Source organism: Medicago sativa, chromosome 7 (genome assembly GCF_051527215.1).
Source record: "Medicago sativa cultivar Bolivia chromosome 7, Bolivia_mono, whole genome shotgun sequence".
Lineage (NCBI taxonomy): Eukaryota > Viridiplantae > Streptophyta > Magnoliopsida > Fabales > Fabaceae > Medicago > Medicago sativa.
In genome coordinates this window covers 71,893,558-71,911,031 of record NC_140755.1, presented here as the reverse complement: position 1 = coordinate 71,911,031, position 17,474 = coordinate 71,893,558, and the positions used below count along the sequence as shown (strand labels likewise).

The 17,474-nt window shown below is 36.4% G+C and overlaps 2 protein-coding genes across 3 annotated transcripts; both read left to right on the top strand.

The window, feature by feature from the left end:
• The first annotated feature begins 2,623 nt into the window (after positions 1-2,623).
• Positions 2,624-3,641, top strand: LOC146908183 (uncharacterized). The gene is made up of 2 exons (XM_085729239.1): positions 2,624-2,700; positions 2,810-3,641. Exons 1-2 carry the CDS (start codon positions 2,624-2,626, stop codon positions 3,639-3,641), a joined length of 909 nt encoding a protein of 302 aa, XP_085585365.1.
• Positions 3,642-4,563: 922 nt separating this feature from the next.
• Positions 4,564-7,356, top strand: LOC146908182 (uncharacterized). 2 transcript variants are annotated; one of them, XM_085727180.1, is made up of 6 exons: positions 4,564-4,687; positions 5,252-5,421; positions 5,628-5,809; positions 5,925-6,503; positions 6,593-6,661; positions 7,028-7,356. In XM_085727180.1, exons 1-6 carry the CDS (start codon positions 4,638-4,640, stop codon positions 7,097-7,099), a joined length of 1,122 nt encoding a protein of 373 aa, XP_085583306.1. In that variant the 5' UTR covers positions 4,564-4,637; the 3' UTR covers positions 7,100-7,356. The 2 variants fall into 2 exon arrangements, with proteins under 2 accessions (XP_085583306.1, XP_085583307.1); XM_085727181.1 differs by lacking the exon at positions 4,564-4,687 and adding an exon at positions 5,110-5,173.
• The last annotated feature ends 10,118 nt before the right edge of the window (positions 7,357-17,474 follow it).

Genomic DNA, 17,474 nt, shown 5'->3' with positions numbered 1-17,474 from the left:
ACTGAGCTAATTGAAAGCATAAGGGCTAAGTGCATCAGAAGCAAGGAAGCTTCTGTCAGGAAGTTAATGGAGCATTTGAATCAGAGTCTTAGAGTAAGAAGTTCTACACTGCTCCTGGCAAACCAGCCTTTCTTCTTAGAAACGGATTACTTGACCAGAGAAGCAAGGTTGTGTAAGCTTCTAAAGAAACAGATGGCACAGCAGCAGCAAGAAGCTAGAGAAAGGGAACAGGCTCTTCTCCAGAGGCAACAACAGCTTGAAGAACTGTTGCAGAAGAAGATTGAAGAAATGGAGAAGATGAAGAAACAACAACAAACCAACCCTTAGTTGCACACATTTGTGTTATTTTTTTTGTTGTTTGTTTTAAATTCTTAGTCTTTGCTTCTGAAACCATCCTGCTTTAATTCTTTCTGCTTCTGAATGCTTACTGATTCTGACTGTTTAGCTGCTTCTGAAAATTGAATATTCATGTTCATATACTTTGCTCTGATTTATTTAGTTAATTTCCAATTATACTCTCTCATGTTTGAGTTGTTCTCATATCTTTTTGTCTTTTTTTTTTTTATTTTATTTTTTTGATAATGACAAAAGGGGGAGTATATGTGACAAGTATTTAAAGGCTCTGAGCCCTATATGTGACAAGTATTTAAAGGCTCTGAGCCCCATTAATGGCATTTGAAATTTTTGAAAAACTTCTATCATCTTTTTTACCTTATTGGTATAAGCTATGAACGAACGAAGGAGTATCAAAATTCAAGTAAAATTAATTGAACCATTCTTCTTATCTATAAGTTAATTCTTTCAATGATTCAATTTTTTTTTTTTAAAAAAGCTCTGATAATTTTATTGTGCGAAAAATGAATTTAATTAACCTGGATAGAACTTAGGGGGAGCTTACAAACCTCACCTTAAAGACTATCAGACTCAGGGGGAGTTTGAGCTTACAAACCTCAGACTCTGAGCTTACAAACCTCAGAACCCCAAAGTCAACTTGTTAATTAGATTAACAACAATTGATCAATTTTAAATACTTTTGTTTGTCATCATCAAAAAGGGGGAGATTGTTGGAACAAAATGTGTTTAACAATGAACCTTAAAGAGTTTTGATGATAACAAGGTATTAAAAATTGTAAATTGGACTAGCTAATATTTGTTCAAGTGTACAGGACCATAATTATAAAGTTACATCATCATTGGTTCTGAATGAGCAAATAAAGAGCAAAGGAAACAACAAAAAATTTGAAGCTTGGACGCTCCTGAAGGCAACTTGTTACTGAAGAGAAAAAGCGCTCCTGAAGTTAAAAGTCGCTTCTGAAGTAAGGATAGTGCTCCTGAAGTTAAGACGCTTCTGAAGCAAGAATAGTGCTCCTGAAGACAAGAAGTCCAGAAGTCATATCATCAGAAGCTGCAGAAGTCATATCATCAGAAGCTGTATCATCAGAAGCTGCCTCATCAGAAGCTATTTCACCAGAAGCTGAATCTCAACTGGATTTGTAAAAGATTCAAGAATTGAAGAATTATCAATGCAAAAGCTGTCTATTGGATTCGAAAACACAAACAAAGGATTAGTGGAACATTGCAACGGTCATTTCAAAGGCGTTTGAAGGCATGTGCTTGCAATTTGGACGAAAGCGTTGACATTGTACTTTGTACGAATTGTACAACCACGTTCTCCACTACTCTGTTTTGTGTCCACGCTACAGGACAAGAAAACAGCTCCAGAATACGGTTTCGCCTGCATAGATGTTCCCTAGGATAAGGAATGGAATTCAAATTTGTTCTTCATAGGACAACAACCAAATCAGGCAAAAGATCATTGGTGAAAGATCAAGCTTCAACAACGACTCTTTGGTGTGCTGGCAATTTCACAACGTCTCTTTCACACCTCTATATAAAGGAGTGAAGACCTAGAGATTTGGTAATGCAAGAACGCTGAACGAAAGACTCACAAGATTTTCACAAGTACCAAACCTCTGTTGAAATTGTTCTGCATTCACTTAGAATTTCTGTGTCTCAAAGTCATATCTTAGAAATTCTTAAGTCCATTGAGTCTGTATCTGATTTGTATTGTGAGCACCTCTGATTGTATATCAAGTGTTCAACCTTAAACAATTTTCTGTGTAATTTTGTTTAGTTAGGAAGTCTCTCGCAGTTGTGCTTGAGCAGGAAGTCTCTTGATTGTGTTCTTGAGCAAAGGAAGTCTCTTGCTTGTGTGCTTGAGCATTGGAAGTCTCTTGCTTGTGTGCTTGAGCATTTGTAATCAGATATTACTCATAGTGAAATCTCCTTGGAAGTGCAAGGGGGACTGGACTACTTCCGGATTGTGGAAGGAACCAGTATAATTGCTTTGTGTCGTTCTTCTTCTCTCTCTCTGTTTTATTCCGCTGCATTTAGATTCTGATTATCACTTCAGAAGTTGTCTCACCTAGCTTCTGATCAGTGTGTTCAGTTTTTAGGAGAAACGAAGAATTTTTCAAAACACAATTCAACCCCCCTTCTTGTGTTTTTCTCATCTTCATATAGCAGCTGATAAGAATATGGTGTCTAGTCTTAGAAATAATACTCTTTACGATAACCAAGAGTTAACGGCAGTCTCTGGGGATGTCCAGGACTGCCGACAAAAATGAGTCTAGTTAGTTGGAATTGCCGAGGTCTAGAGAGGCTGGATGCAGTTCCCAATTTGAAATTTTTTGTAGTTCGGTACTATAAACCGGATGCTCTCTTTCTAAGTGAGACTCTAGTCTTTCATAATAAAATTGAGGAGATTCCGTTACATTCTTGGTTTTGATAACTGTTTTGTTGTGGATAGACAAGGTCGCGGTGGTGGCCTAGCTTTATTTTGGCGTAATTATTTTAATTGTAACATTGTGAATTACTCACGAAATCATATTAATGTAACGGTCGACGAAGGAGCACGTGGAAGTTGGCTTTTAACAGGTTACTATGGTTTCCCGGAAGGTAGACGCGGAAGAGAATCATGGAATTTTATTCGTCAGTTGGCAAGGAACAATTCATTACCGTGGTGTATCATCGGTGATTTCAATGATATTCTCCATGTGCATGAAAAGAAGGGCAGAATAGCTAGACCTTCATGGCTTATCAATGATTTTCGTCGAGCAGTTCAAGATGCCGGTTTGGTGGATATTAAGTTGGACGGATATCCGTTTACTTGGTTTAAGAGTCTAGGTACTGATAGAGCAGTGGAAGAGAGACTTGACCGAGCAATGGCAAATGAATCTTGGTATCAGCTGTTTTCAAATGCCACACTGGATAATTTGGTGGTACCAGTTTCAGATCATTATCCTATCCTTCTTAATCGGGTGTCTAGTATCTGTCCCCATAGTACTCGGAAGAATTTTAAATTTGAAAATGCTTGGAGACTTGAACCGAGTCTGACAGATGTGGTTCAGTCTAGTTGGAATCAACTTGCCAGAGAAAGTATAGTTACTAGACTTGCGGGGTGTGCTGATGAATTGACACACTGGAGTAAGTCACACTGTAATAAACTGAAAGTGGATATTGAGGATTGTAGAAGAGACCTTGTAAGGTATAGAGGGTCCATCAACACAGATCACTATGAAATGCTACAAAGGCGAATGACACATTTGTTAGTGCAAGAGGATTTATATTGGAAGCAATGAGCAAAAACTCACTGGTACAAAGACGACGACCTCAATACTAAGTTTTTTCACGCTTCGGCGACCGCAAGAAGAAAGGTAAATACAATTCCTTTTCTAGAGAATGACGCAGGTGTGAGGGTGTCAGATGCCGGAGGTATGGCAAAGGTGGCGAAGGATTATTTTCAGGAATTGTTTCGAGATGTTGAGAGTGTGAGATATCCGGTGCTGCAAGCAATTCGACGATCAGTAACAGAGGAAGACATCAACATTTATAATTTTTTAATAATAATACTTAATAAACACTCATTCACTTCAATTTAGCATCTCTAACAAAAATTCTAAACGTGTCCCACTAATAACTCTTTGTCATTACATTCAAACAATAATTTATTATTTATTAAGTCATTATTACAAGAGGACATTGCAAAAGTGATTAATTTAATGAAAAATATTGTGAATCCCACCTAAGATTAAAGTGCTTCTTTGAGACCTGATCTTATATGAACCCAAAAAAAATCTCTCCAATAAAAATTTCTAATAGGTATCGAGACTTAAAATTTGAGATTTGTCAAGGATGGTCTAAGAAGAGAAATGATATTTTGACAACCACTTTTTGACAATTTTTGGACAACTTTCTCTCTCATACTCACATGATATTGTTATCCTCTCTCTTCCTTTTTCTCTCTCCATTATTTTTGATCAATAAGAAGTGAGAAAAACAAGGTTGTCAACAAAGTTGTCATCAAATGGATGTCAAAATATCATTACTCGTCTAAGAAACTTAACACACTAACATAAATGGTAAATTAAATATTAAATTTGATAATTAGGATTTTTTATTTATCATAAAGCTGCAATGACAAGAATGATTAGGAAGAAGTGTATTGAAATGGTTTTCTCTTCTGTCAGTAGGAAGGATATGATATTTGACATCTTCAGATATTATACTGTTCATGTGACATAAACCACTGTTCAGTAGGTTGCATATACAATATTATACTCTTCTCTCTTGTTCTTATGTTCTTCTCTTCATCACTCGCTTTTCATATTTCACATTCCAAAGAAAGGTATGAACCCAAAATACTCTTCATGATCATGATCATAACAAAACAAAGAATAACTTTTTCCATCAAGTTTTGAAATTTGCATGTCATTTTCATCTTCATGTATTTTTCTTCTGCTTCCAAGTTTCAACTAACTTGTTACTCAGTCATAAGTACTTCTGTAAAAAATTAAGTGTTTTAACTTTGTTACGGTGTTACTTCGTTTCCTTTGATCATTTTTTCTGTTCTAGGAAAATGATTCCATGTAGTTTTTTTATAGCAGCATTTCCATTTTTGGTTAAATGTTTGGTTGTTTTATTTATTACCTTTGTAACGTTATGTACTCAAAACGTGTTTTGAGTAAATGCTCATTAGCTCAAGTAGAGTTTGTACTTTGTATTTAAATTTCACTAACACATTTGTCTGAAAAAAGAAAGAGAAATCATTTTTCCCAACCTAGATTTTCTTCTTGTTTCTGATTAAGATGAAGCATAATCGGAATCTTGATAAGTTAGGTTTGTTTGTTGTTTCATTTTTTGCCATAGCTTGTCAATGAAGTACTAACCCTTTTTACTATTGTTATGCTAGAATGGGGAATTGGAAGAAAACACAAAGTTCTTCTTTAAGTGGCAATCAACTGTATTCTCCAAGTCCTAATCAATCATATGGCAGAAATTTGTCTAAAGAACAACTTGGTGGTGTTATATTTGGAACCAAGAACTCTACCATTAATGAGTGTTTAAACAAACAACTCTTTGGTAAGTCATTTTCATGTGAATGTGTGTTTGTTTTACTTTTAATTTACAGCATGTGTGGTCTTTACTTGAACATGATTACTTATGCTTGCATTTTGTTTTTGATGGCTCAGGATTTTCGGTATTAGTAATTAAGTTTTCGCTTTTTAGGCATTTTAACGAGTGTTGTGAAATCTAACTCATGGAATTTTTATTTGTTTCAACAACAGGCTTGCCTGCTCAACATTTTGCTTATGTGAAGAATATTCGTCCTGGGCTGCCTCTATTTTTGTTTAACTATACTGATAGAACGCTTCATGGAATTTTTGAGGCGGCTGGTCCCGGAAGAATGTTCATAGATCGGTACGGGTGGAGTGCTGACAGTTCAGAAGTGACACGGTTTCCGGCCCAGGTAAATCTTTTTTTTTTCTTGCATAGTATAATTGATATATTGTTATTCAAGACAACTATGGGTTATTATGTATTCATAAAAATATGTTTATATGCTTCTGTTTTTAATGTTGAAGGTGCAAATCCGAGTTCAATCACATTGTCAGCCACTGTCCGAAGATAAATTTAAACATATAATTGCTGATAACTACTACCATCATAACCATTTCTGGTTTGAGCTTGACCTTGGACAAACAAGCCAATTGACTGCTTTGCTAAAACGCTTGGAAATTACCCCTGCTAATTCTGTCCCACAGAATACTAATCGGGTAACTGCATCCCGACCTCTTCCACAACACTGTCCTACATGGAAAGTGGAAATATTTCAAATGCCTGAATCAGAGTTAGAGGAGTATCATTCTACTCGATCAAGTATGAAATCAGGTTCCGAAGAGGAGTATCATTCTACCCAATCAAGTATGAAATCAGGTTCCAACAAGAGTGATTTGTTAGGTGAGTGCTCTCAACCATTGGATCCATCTTGGGAAAACAATGTTTGCGATACTTCTTATGCAAATGAGAATTGGTCCGAAGGAAAGCATTCAGAGGAAGAGGAGAATCCGAGTTCTCCATTCAAGGAGGAGAATACCAATTCTTCATTTGAAAGAGACGAGAATACCAGTTCGCCATTAGAACATAAATACAACATTGCTCAGGTGGTTGAAAATGATCGACAACTGTCTTTATATGTGATATATTAACTTTTTTACAAACAACTAACTTGAAATGTATCTATATTCTATAGTTGGTGCAAGAGCTAACAATTTTCAAGAAAACTCAAGCTGAAAGGAATAACTACCTGGAGCAGAAGCTGGTAATATCTAGAATTTATCATATTTGTCAATCATTTTTTGTATATTAATGGCGTGCGTGCATTGAATTGTATAAATTTATCCCAGAAATTATGAAAGAATTGAAGTACATTGATAATGGATAAGAAGTTTGTGTTGGTTATTTGATGATTTCAATTAGTAGGCCTAAAAAGTTTAAATGACTTTGATCAATTGCCGGATGGAGATTATTTAATTAAAATGATAATTATATTAGTGAAAGTAAAGTCAGAATCATCTTTTGAAGTGCATTTTGTGTCTTTAACTGTACTTGTTTTGTATTTTTTTTCATATCATATGTGATAACACCATTTCCGATATCATTAATGGCTTGTTTCTTTTCCGTTCAGATAACGGCAGAATTGGAAATTCAACTTCTAAAAGATCGTTGTACCTTGTTGGAATCTACAAGAAGGCCATGAGGATAGCTGTTAAAGGACAAATAGATTAAGATGTATATGTTACTTGTATAGCAAGTAACTCTGTTACTTGTATAGAAAGTAACTATGTGTAATTGATCTAGCTTAACAATTGTAACTGAGTTGGTTATTGATGTCAGTTAGTTATAGTTAGTTAAGTAACTATAGTTGAGTTAGAGTTGTGATTCTACACTCTATACATAGCTATAGTAATCCATTGTATCAGTTACACTTTCCAATAATAAATTTTCCTTTTCTCATTTTCTTTTCTTCTTCATAGCTTTGCACATTGCAAGCTTATTTTCTTGCTTTCATGGAGATTGAGATTGCCTCTTAACAATAGTTGAGAAGGAGAGACTGAAGGAAGGTGAAGCAGCTGACGAAGAGCTGAAAAAATTGAAGGAACTAAGGAAAGCACCAAAAAGTCAAGCTCTTCAAGGAAAAATCGAAATGGCTCAGATGAAGATCATACATCTACTTGAAGTCCAGTTGATGAGACGGATAAGGCTGAAGATGATGTACAATGGCAAACAGACACGTCACTGGAGGCTGCTCGACAAAGAATCCAAGAATGGTTAAGTGTTGTGACAGCTGATATGGTCATGGTCTCGACAAATGAACCTAAACGAGAGAAGGAGAAATCAATTAAGAGGAAGAGCAACCTTGCTGCTGCATTTGCTGTGGAAGAGGTTGTGCCTTCGCTGTTGCTACGTGCAATTGAGCAATTTCCAATGCACTTGAGGTCTTAAGGAAGTTTCCTTGTTTCTGAAGGCACTCTACAATGCCAATGCGTTGGAGTAGGAGCATGTATTACAGTGGTGTCAAGAAGTGCTGAAAAGAGTCACCAAGAACTCTCGGATTTGGATTTGGAAGAATGTTATGGTTCAATTAATTTTTATTTGAAATTTGATAGATAAGAAGTGCTGAAAAGAGTCACCAAAATTGAAAGAATTGACTGATAGATAAGAAGAATGGTTCAATTAATTTTTATTTGAAATTTGATACTCCCCCTTTTTGATACACCCCTTTTTAGGTAAAACAAAAAGATAGAAGTTTTTCAAAATTTTCAAATATTATTAATGGGGCTCAGAGCCCTTAAATACTCTCACATATACTCCCCCTTTTGTCATTAGCAAAAAGAATTAAACAAAAGAAGAGATGAGAAAAACATAGGATAAAGGTTCAGAGCATTTAAACCATATAATTAAAGCATATTAACAAAAAAAATAAACTAAACAAAGCATATCAAACAATATAATCAGAGCAAAACTAATACACACATGATATAAACAGTTAATGATATTCAGAAGCGAAAAGAGTTCAGAAGCAGATAATAATTCAGAAGCGAAGACTAAATCAGAGGCAGAAACAAAATATATCAGAAGCCTAAAGAGACAAAAATAAGCTAAAGGTGTGCAACTAAAGGTTAGGCTTATTTTGGCTCTCTAAAATCTTCTTCAAAAGCTCTTGAGTTTCAGCATATTTCTGATTCATATCTGACTTGTTCTTCTCCATTTCAGCTTCAAGTCTTAACAGCTTCTGATCCTGCTCTTGTAGATTCTGCTCCAGCTCTTCATTTCTTTTCTTCAGCACCTTGTTCTCCTGAACTAGAGCCAGGTCAGGTGCAGCATTCTTCAAGTTGATCTTGGAAAGGAGAGTTAAGTCCAGATCCTTGGGATGAATATAATTGGGAAGAAAATCTTCAGGTTTTCTTCCTCTGATGCTCATAGGATGCTTCACCCAAGTTCCAAGGACTTCTATATCTTCCATGTCCTCATCAATCCCATTGATCCAGTTTTCCAACTTCTGCTTGGCCTCCTCTTGAGCTTGTAGACATGAATCATGCAGAGTTGAAATTAGATTGATGACCCTTTCCTTGATCCTCCTCCATTGCTTTTGATAACTGATTTTGTGACCCAAATCACTTCTGCTTTTAATCAGCCTATGCACTTCAGAAGTAATGTCCTCCCACACATCTTGTAATACACGAGAGTCTAGGAAAATGGTGGGTGGTGAAGGTTGTTTTGAAGGTTTAGGAGGGGCTATGGGGAATATGGCTTGACTTGTTGTTGGTTGGTCATTTGTGGTTAAAGGTTGACTGGTTGATGGTTGATCAGCAATGGGATCTATAACCATGTCAGAGGAATGATCATCTTGATCATCCTCAGAATCTAAATCCATATCAGAGGTTAAAGATATACCATCATAGCGGGTTATTTGGATAGTTTGGTCAGGAAGGGAAACTGTTAAAGATTTGGTTGGCTCAGGAACAGGTTTAGAAACTGTTTGTTCAGGAAAAATAGGTTCAGGAACATCTGGTTTAGGACTTGTTGGTTTGGTTATTTTTGGTTCAGCTGGTGTATTTGTTGGTTGTTGTTGTGGGGTGAGGTGGTCTTTACTGGTTCTGGTTGTTGTTGTTGGGGGTCTTCTGAAATGACATTTTCAGAAGCAGTTGCTTCAGAAACCATTTCAGAGGATGTTTGTGAGTTTAACTTAAAGCTAGATTGGGGTAGTTCACCTAGGTAATGGCTTTCTAGGTGATCTAAAAGAGAGGTGTCTTCAGGTGGAATAGAAGATGTGGTACAAGATGTGTGTGAGACTGGAGGTACTTGAGATAACGTTGCTGTGTTATCAGCAGCTTCTGAAGTAGGCTTTGGGATTTTAGATTCTAAAGCATATGCTTTCCTCTTGACAATCTGTTCAGTTTCAGAAGCAATTTCCCTTACTTCAGCCAACTTTTCAGCAACAAAGCCTTCATCCTTGTCTAAGCCAGCTTTCTTTAGCTTAGCATCCCTCTCCAGAACTATTTTGGCTTGTTGTTCCTTCTGTTTTGCTAGCATCTGGTTAGCATAATCAGATGCTGCTTTAGCTTCATCAAAAGTAACTTCAACCATTGGAGTGAAGATAGGTGCAGCTACCTTCTTCTTCTTCTTCTTCTTCTTCTTCTTCTCAGGTTCTTCCTTATCTCCTTCTTCCTTGCCAGGAGTTTGTTCCAGCTTCTCCTTGCTGATGTCAGTTTCTTCTCTACTCCTCTTTCTCGTAGGAATAGAAGCAGCAACAATTTTCTTCTTTTCCTTTCTGTCTGCTATCTCATCAGCAGCATATTCTTTAGCCATTCTGGCCTTAGCAGGGGTCACCTCAACCATAGAAGACATCATCTGTAAAGGTGCCTTCTTCTTTTTAATCTTGGGCTCAGATTCTTCTTGCTCTAGCTCATCCAAAGCTTCATCCACTTTTTCTTGATAGAAAACAGTTTCAGCTTTTCCTCTCTTTCTCTTAGCAACCTTCTGTTGCTTGGCCTTTTCAGCAGCAGCTTCTGATGCAGTAACTCCCTTGACCTTCTTTCCTTTGGCCTTAATAGGAGTAGCTTCCTCCTGAGGGCTTGCATCTGTCTCCATGACATACTCAGCTACTGTTTTAGCTAAGACTTCAGGATTACTTTCCTTAAAGATGGAAGGAAAGTCCCTGATAATCTTAGTTTCTGCTGTGGTCATCTCTATCCACTTCTCATCTTGAGGGGCTTTCTTGATAACCTTCATAGAGTATAAGCTCCTGCTATTGATAGTCCTTTCAACAGTAGAAACTTCGAAGCATTTATCAGATGCATCCCTTGTCTTTTTCAAAGTATCTAGCACTCTTCCTTGATGAAAGATCTCAGACAACAATCTTCCATAGGGCACTTGCTTCCTTCCTTTGACAATGCCTTCATTAATTGCACAGCAAAGATGATCCATGACATATCTTGGGAAATTAATCTTATCAAACATGGCCATGAAGTAGATTGCCAGCTTCTGTTGATTATTGGGTTGATCAGACCCTCCTCCTCTCTGAAAGAAGCAATCAGTGCAGAACTTCACCAACATCCTGTTGTGAATCTCCATTTCTGAAGGCTTGGCTTCTGAGTTTCCACCCAGAAGCAAGTTGTAGTAGCTTTGTAGCAGGATATCATCATTCTTCACTATCTCTTGGAATCTGCCTTCAGCATCCACTCTGCATGCTTTAGCTATAACCTCCTCAGTGATGGTTATAGGAATACCCATCACTTCAGACCTTATTTCTAGGCTATTGAAAGAAGTAGGATTCTTTTCCACCGTCATCTTTCCCTTCTTCGACACAGCTTGTTTACCTTTGACCTTTGCAGGCTTTCCATTGAAGACTTCAGCCCTTACCCAGAAATCTTTGACTTATCATCATTCTTGTGCTGAGATTTGGGTACCAGATCCCACACATCATTTCTTTGAAATTGATTCAACTCTTCTTGCATAGCTAAGATCCATCCATCATCTGAAAGTGCTTCATCAACAGTTGTAGGTTCAATCATTGAGATCAGTCCAATCATTGACTCTTCTTGTCTGAAGTATGATCTTGTTCTTCTTGGACTATCTTTATTTCCATTGATTAGCTCCTCAGGATGTGAAGACTTGTGCTTGAATGTGTTTCTCAGAGGATCTGCTTGATGTGAGCCATCTTGTGCTTCATCAGAAGCAATTTCATCTTGCGCTTCTGATGTGGGTTCAGCTTATGGACTTTCTTCAGATTCAGCTATCTGATCGGGTTCTGAAGTAACTTCAGGAACCTGTATCTCTGCAAAACTTTCACCTTGCTTTGAAGTTTTATCTTCCAGCTCTTTGTCATCAAATTTCACGTGCATAGATTCTTCAATATAAAGTGTTTCTGAATTATACACTCTGTATGCCTTTGACCTTTCAGAGTAACCTAAAAAGATTCCTCTTTGGGCCTTGGCATCAAATTTCTTTAGGTAGAGCTTGTTATTCAGAATGTAACATGTACATCCAAATTGATGATAGTAAGAGATATTGGGTTTTCTTCCTTTAAAGAGTTCATATGCTGTTTTCTCCAAAATAGGTCTGATATAGATCCTGTTTTGAACATAACATGATGTATTCACTGCTTCTGCCCAAAAATGTTTTGGTAAATTGTTTTCATGGATCATGGTTCTGGCCATTTCTTGTAAAGTTCTATTCTTTCTCTCTACAACCCCATTTTGTTGTGGAGTTCTAGGAGAAGAGAATTCATGGACAATTCCATGTTTTTCACAAAAAGCTTCAAATGGATCATTTTCAAATTCTCCACCATGATCACTTCTGACTTTCAAAATCTTTGATTCTTTTTCAGATTGAATTTGAGTGCAGAAGCTACTGAATACATCACAAGCAACATCTTTACTCTTTAGGAATTTTACCCAAGCCCATCTGCTATAATCATCAACAATGACTAATCCATATTTACTTCCATATAAGGATGCAGTACTGACTGGTCCAAATAAATCAATATGGAGTAGTTCTAAGGGTTTGGAGGTTGAAACAATGTCTTTGGTTTTAAAAGAAGATTTCACAATTTTTCCTCTCTGACATGCACCACAGAGTGCATCTGAATGATATTCAATGTATGGTAGGCCTTTGACAAGTTGTAACTTACTAAGCTTAGAGATTAATCTCCAGTTAGCATGTCCCAACCTTCTGTGCCACATCCATTTCTTATCATTCACTGATAGAAGGCAAATCACCTTCTGATCAGCCAGTTCAGAAAAATTGATTTTGTAGACATTATCAACTCTCTTTCCCTTGAACACAATAGATTTGTCTTCCTTGTTGATTACAGTACAGTTGGTTTTCACAAAAAGCACATCATAACCATTATCACAAAATTGACTAATGCTCAAAAGGTTATGTTCAAGACCATCTACCAACCATACATTATTAATCGAGGTAGAGGAATTACCAATAGTTCCTGTACCTATGATCTTGCCAGACTGGTTGCCTCCAAATTTCACACTTCCTCCTTCCTTCATTGTTAGGCTGAGGAAGCTGGACTTTTCTCCTGTCATGTGTCTTGAGGAACCGTTGTCTGGGTACCATGATCTTTGCTTTGGCACTGCTCTTAGACATACCTGCATCATTGACATTTTCAGATTTAGGTACCCATTGTTCTTTGGGTCCTGAAAGGTTAGTACTTGAGGCTTTACTCTTCGCTTCCTGTACCTTGTGTTGTGAGTTGGGTTGCTTCTGATTAACCATCACCTTAGGTTTTGGTACTTCAGAAGCAGTAACTGTCTTCTTCTGAAACTTGGACTTCAGAACCTCAGATTTTGGTTTCACCAGACTCTGAGGTACAGGTTCTGATCTTTTCAGGATCTTTATCTTTGAAGTCTTGGAATCAGATTTGATCATAGCCTTTGGCTTAGAGTTCTTTCGCTTTGAGGTGATCTTAGCCTTAGAGCTAGAAGCTTCAGGTTCTGATTGAACAACAGTTTCCAACTCAGCACCTTCAGGTACAAAGAAGGTTTTCAATCCTTCCTTGATGCATTCACAACATGCTTTGAGACTAATTTCATTTGGTTTCCCTCCTGAAAAGCCATTCCCTTTGCCATTGTTTCTGTAAATGCTATAAATCATAGAAGCCACTCTGCTTCTGTCAATGCCAGATATGATAAAATCTTCAAGAGCAATTTCATGGTTGCTTAAAGGTTTTTCATTACACTTTTCTTGTAGCTTCTGACATAAGAACCTGAGCTGATCTTCATAAGTTTTACACATGAAGTCAAAGCCCCTAAGTCCTTGTTCAGAAGCTTTCAGATCCAATAGAGTGGATTTTTGCTGTTTTACCAAATCAGCATATTTTTCTTTTAAATCCTTCAACTCATTGGTTCTTACTTCAAAATGTGTAAGAAGTTCTTTAAGTGACTCAACAAGTTCATCTCTGGGAATCTTAGAATATACCTCATTTTCATCTTCAGAATCTGATTCTGATCCGGCTTCTGAAGTTGCTGTGGCAACTAACCCAACATCTACCTTTGCATCTTCATCAGCTTCCTCTTTATCAGATCCAGATTCACTTCCCAAATCATCCCAGGTTGCCATTAAACTCTACTTAATCTGCTTCTTGAATTTGCTTGGTTTGAATGTTGACTTCTTTGACTTGTCCTTTGACTTCTCCTTCTGAAGATCAGGGCATTCAGCAATGAAGTGTCCAGGCTTCTTACAGTTGAAGCATCCCTTCTGATCTTCTCTCCTTGAGCTTCTGGAGTTACCCCTTTTGGCTAGAAACTTTATGTTCTTCTTGGCCAGATATTGAAGTCTGTTGGAGAGCATGGTCATTTCAGCAGCATGTGGTTCAGAATCTGAACTTGATTGTTCTACTTCTTCAGATTCAACCACTTTGAGAGCTTTTGATGACTTGCCTTTGGATGGAAGAGCTATTGATTTACTCTTCTTAGTAGACTCATGTTCATTAAGACTTAACTCATGAACTTTGAGAGAACTAACAAGATCTTCGACACTTAAAGTGTTTAAATCTTTAGCTTCCTCAATGGCAGTCACCTTTGGTCTCCATCTAGCCGGCAAGCTTCTGAGTATCTTGCTCACATGGTCAGAAGCAACATAGCTCTTCTTTAGAATTTGTAGCCTAGAGACTAAGGTTTGAAACCTTGAGTACATCTCCTCAATAGTTTCATCATCCTTCATCTTAAATAACTCGTACTGATGTACAAGCATGAGAGCTTTAGCTTCTTTGACCTTCTTGCTGCCTTCGTAGTTTGAACAGAGAGAAGCAAACATAGCTTTAGCAGTGGATTTGTCACTCATCTTCATGTATTCTGCTTTGGGTATGGCAGTGACAAAAGCTCCTCTGATAATATGATGCTTCTTGTAGAGTTTCTTCAACTCAGGAGTATGTTTCTTTCTATCCACAGCAGCTCCTTCTTCATCAAGAACTAAGTCACCAACACCATCTTCTAGTATATCCCATAGTTCTTCATCTAAGCTCATGATATAACTATAGAAGTTGGTTTTCCACCAAGAAAATTCTTCAGCATCTCCGTTGAACTTTGGAATCTTTCCAACACTGGATTTCTTACCATCACTATAATCATGTGAGACATTATTATAGCTAGTTTGACCAGGAGTAGGAGATTCAGTAGACATGTTTTTCTCAGATCTCAGACTGTTACACTGTTAGGTGTTATCAACAGAACCAAGGCTCTAGATACCAATTGAAGGTGAGAAAAACACAAGAAGGGGGGTTGAATTGTGTTTTGAAAAAATTCTTCGTTTCTCTAAAAACTGAACACACTGATCAGAAGCTAAGTGAAACAGCTTCTGAAGTGATAATCAGAATCTGAACGCAGCAGAATAAAACAGAGAGAGAGAAGAAGAAAGGCACAGAGCAATTATACTGGTTCCTTCCACAATCCGGAAGTAGTCCAGTCCCCCTTGCACTTCCAAGGAGATTTCACTAGAATGTAATATCTGATTACAATTGCTCAAGCACACCTGCAAGAGACTTCCTTTGCTCAAGCACACTTTGCAAGAGTCTTCCTATGCTCAAGAACACAATCAAGAGACTTCCCTGCTCAAACACAACTGCAAGAGACTTCTAGCTAAACAAAATTACACAGAAAATTGTTTAAGGTTGAACACTTGATATACAATCAGAGGTGCTCACAATACAAATCAGATACAGACTCAATAACTTAAGAATTTCTAAGATGAAACTTTGAGACACAGAAATTCTAAGTGAATGCAGAACAATTTCAGCAGAGGTTTGGCACTTGTAAAAATGTTGTGAGTTTTTCGTTCAGCATTGCCAAATCTCTAAGTCTTCACTCCTTTATATAGAGGTGTGAAAGAGACGTTGTGAAATTGCCAGCACATCAAAGAGTCGTTGTCGAGGCTTGATCTTTCACCAATGATCTTTTGCCCGATTTGGTTGTTGTCCTATGAAGAACAAATTTGAAATCCATTCCTTATCCAAAGGAACATCTTTGCAGGCGAAGCCGTATTTGCTAAAAAACATCTTTATATGATGTCTTTTTACTTTTTATTCATAAATCTGGACCACACAACACACATTGCCACATAACATCTGGGCCACACAACACAACACCTTTATGTGGCTCAGATTTAATGTCACCCAAGTATTTTCCCTCATGCAGTATGCTATTTCATTTCATAGTATGCTATTTCATTTCATACTTAAAAGATGATATGATTGATGTCCTCCGTCTCTGTTTTTTCCAGAGAGGCCTGACACATAAGTTTAGAGGTATGTCCAAAATATTGTTGAGTTTTGACTTCTCCAAATTACATAAATTTGATTTCATCATTAAATTATAGACTAATACCGGTTCTTGAAGAATATTTGATGGACACTCATAAGGTATGTTAAATTATTGAGAAATGATACTTGAACATCCATTTTGTGATAATTTTTTCTACAACTTTCTCTCTCATACTCACATTATTTTTTACTTTATCTCTCTATTGCTTTGATTTTCGTGCAAATACTTATTCTTTCTTTACAAATTATGGTTGTCCCCATAAGTTGTCAATTAAAGATTGTTCAAATAACACTCCTCTAAATTATATTAGAGATTTTTTAAGTTTTTTTCATATCACTTGTATCTTTAAAGTTAATAAATTGTAATAAGTCGACCTTTTAAAAAAATTGAGTTGGCCTTTTACATTTTTTTCTGTATCAATTAAGTCTATTAAGTTATTTAACTGTAACAATTTGAAGGATTTCAAATCTTAAAAATGTAAATTTTTCAAGGCCTAAACATTACAATTAAATAGCTTGAAGGACCTAAGTGTTACGAAAAATATTCAAAGAGTAAACTTGTAACAATTAAATAATTTAAAGAACGTAAATGGTACGAATTTTTTTTAAAATATCAGTTTATTATAATTAAATAACTTAAAGACCTTCGATGTAATTTAGCCTAGAGCCGTTGAAAATTGACCAGACCAATCCAATAGTCCACAAAATTGTAGGGCTAGGCCATAAAAAAAGAGACATACCTATTTTATAATATCTTTTGTTAACTATTTTGAATTGTTAATGCGATAACCATTTTATTATGTAAGACAGCACTTTATTATTACTTTGAAAATGTGATTTGTGACAAATACTTTATAATTTTGCATACATATTTTTTTTATGAGGTGTGATATTTGAATAATCATTTATGTAACAATTTTTAGAACAACTTATAAATTTACAAAGAATAATAAATGTTGATACGGAAATCAAAACAATAGAGAGAAAGTAAAAACATAATGTGAGCATGAGAGAGAAAGTTGTCACAAAATGGTTGTACAAATATCATTCCTCTTTCTCTATAGATGTTAATTTGATGGATGTTTATGTGATAGATATTTTGAGTTGTTTTCTCTATGGTTGTTTTCTCTATGCATCTTGATTTAATAAACGTTTTATGCGGTAGATATTTTCAGTTGTGTCATTCATCTATTTTCCTGTTGTGAAAAAAAAAAAAACTTTGTTGTATATTTCATGTGATAGTTAATTTCAATAGTGGGGACATGTCTTTGATCGAGATTTGAATAGACTTTAAATAGGT

Coding starts and splice junctions, on each gene's coding strand:
- LOC146908183 (XM_085729239.1), top strand. CDS start 2,624: ATGAGTCTAGTTAGTTGGAATTGCCGAGGTCTAGAGAGGCTGGATGCA. Junction 2,701..2,809: donor TTGAAATTTTTTGTAGTTCG/GTACTATAAACC, acceptor TGTTGTGGATAG/ACAAGGTCGCGGTGGTGGCC.
- LOC146908182 (XM_085727180.1), top strand. CDS start 4,638: ATGTTCTTCTCTTCATCACTCGCTTTTCATATTTCACATTCCAAAGAA. Junction 4,688..5,251: donor ATTTCACATTCCAAAGAAAG/GTATGAACCCAA, acceptor TTGTTATGCTAG/AATGGGGAATTGGAAGAAAA. Junction 6,662..7,027: donor ACTACCTGGAGCAGAAGCTG/GTAATATCTAGA, acceptor TTTTCCGTTCAG/ATAACGGCAGAATTGGAAAT.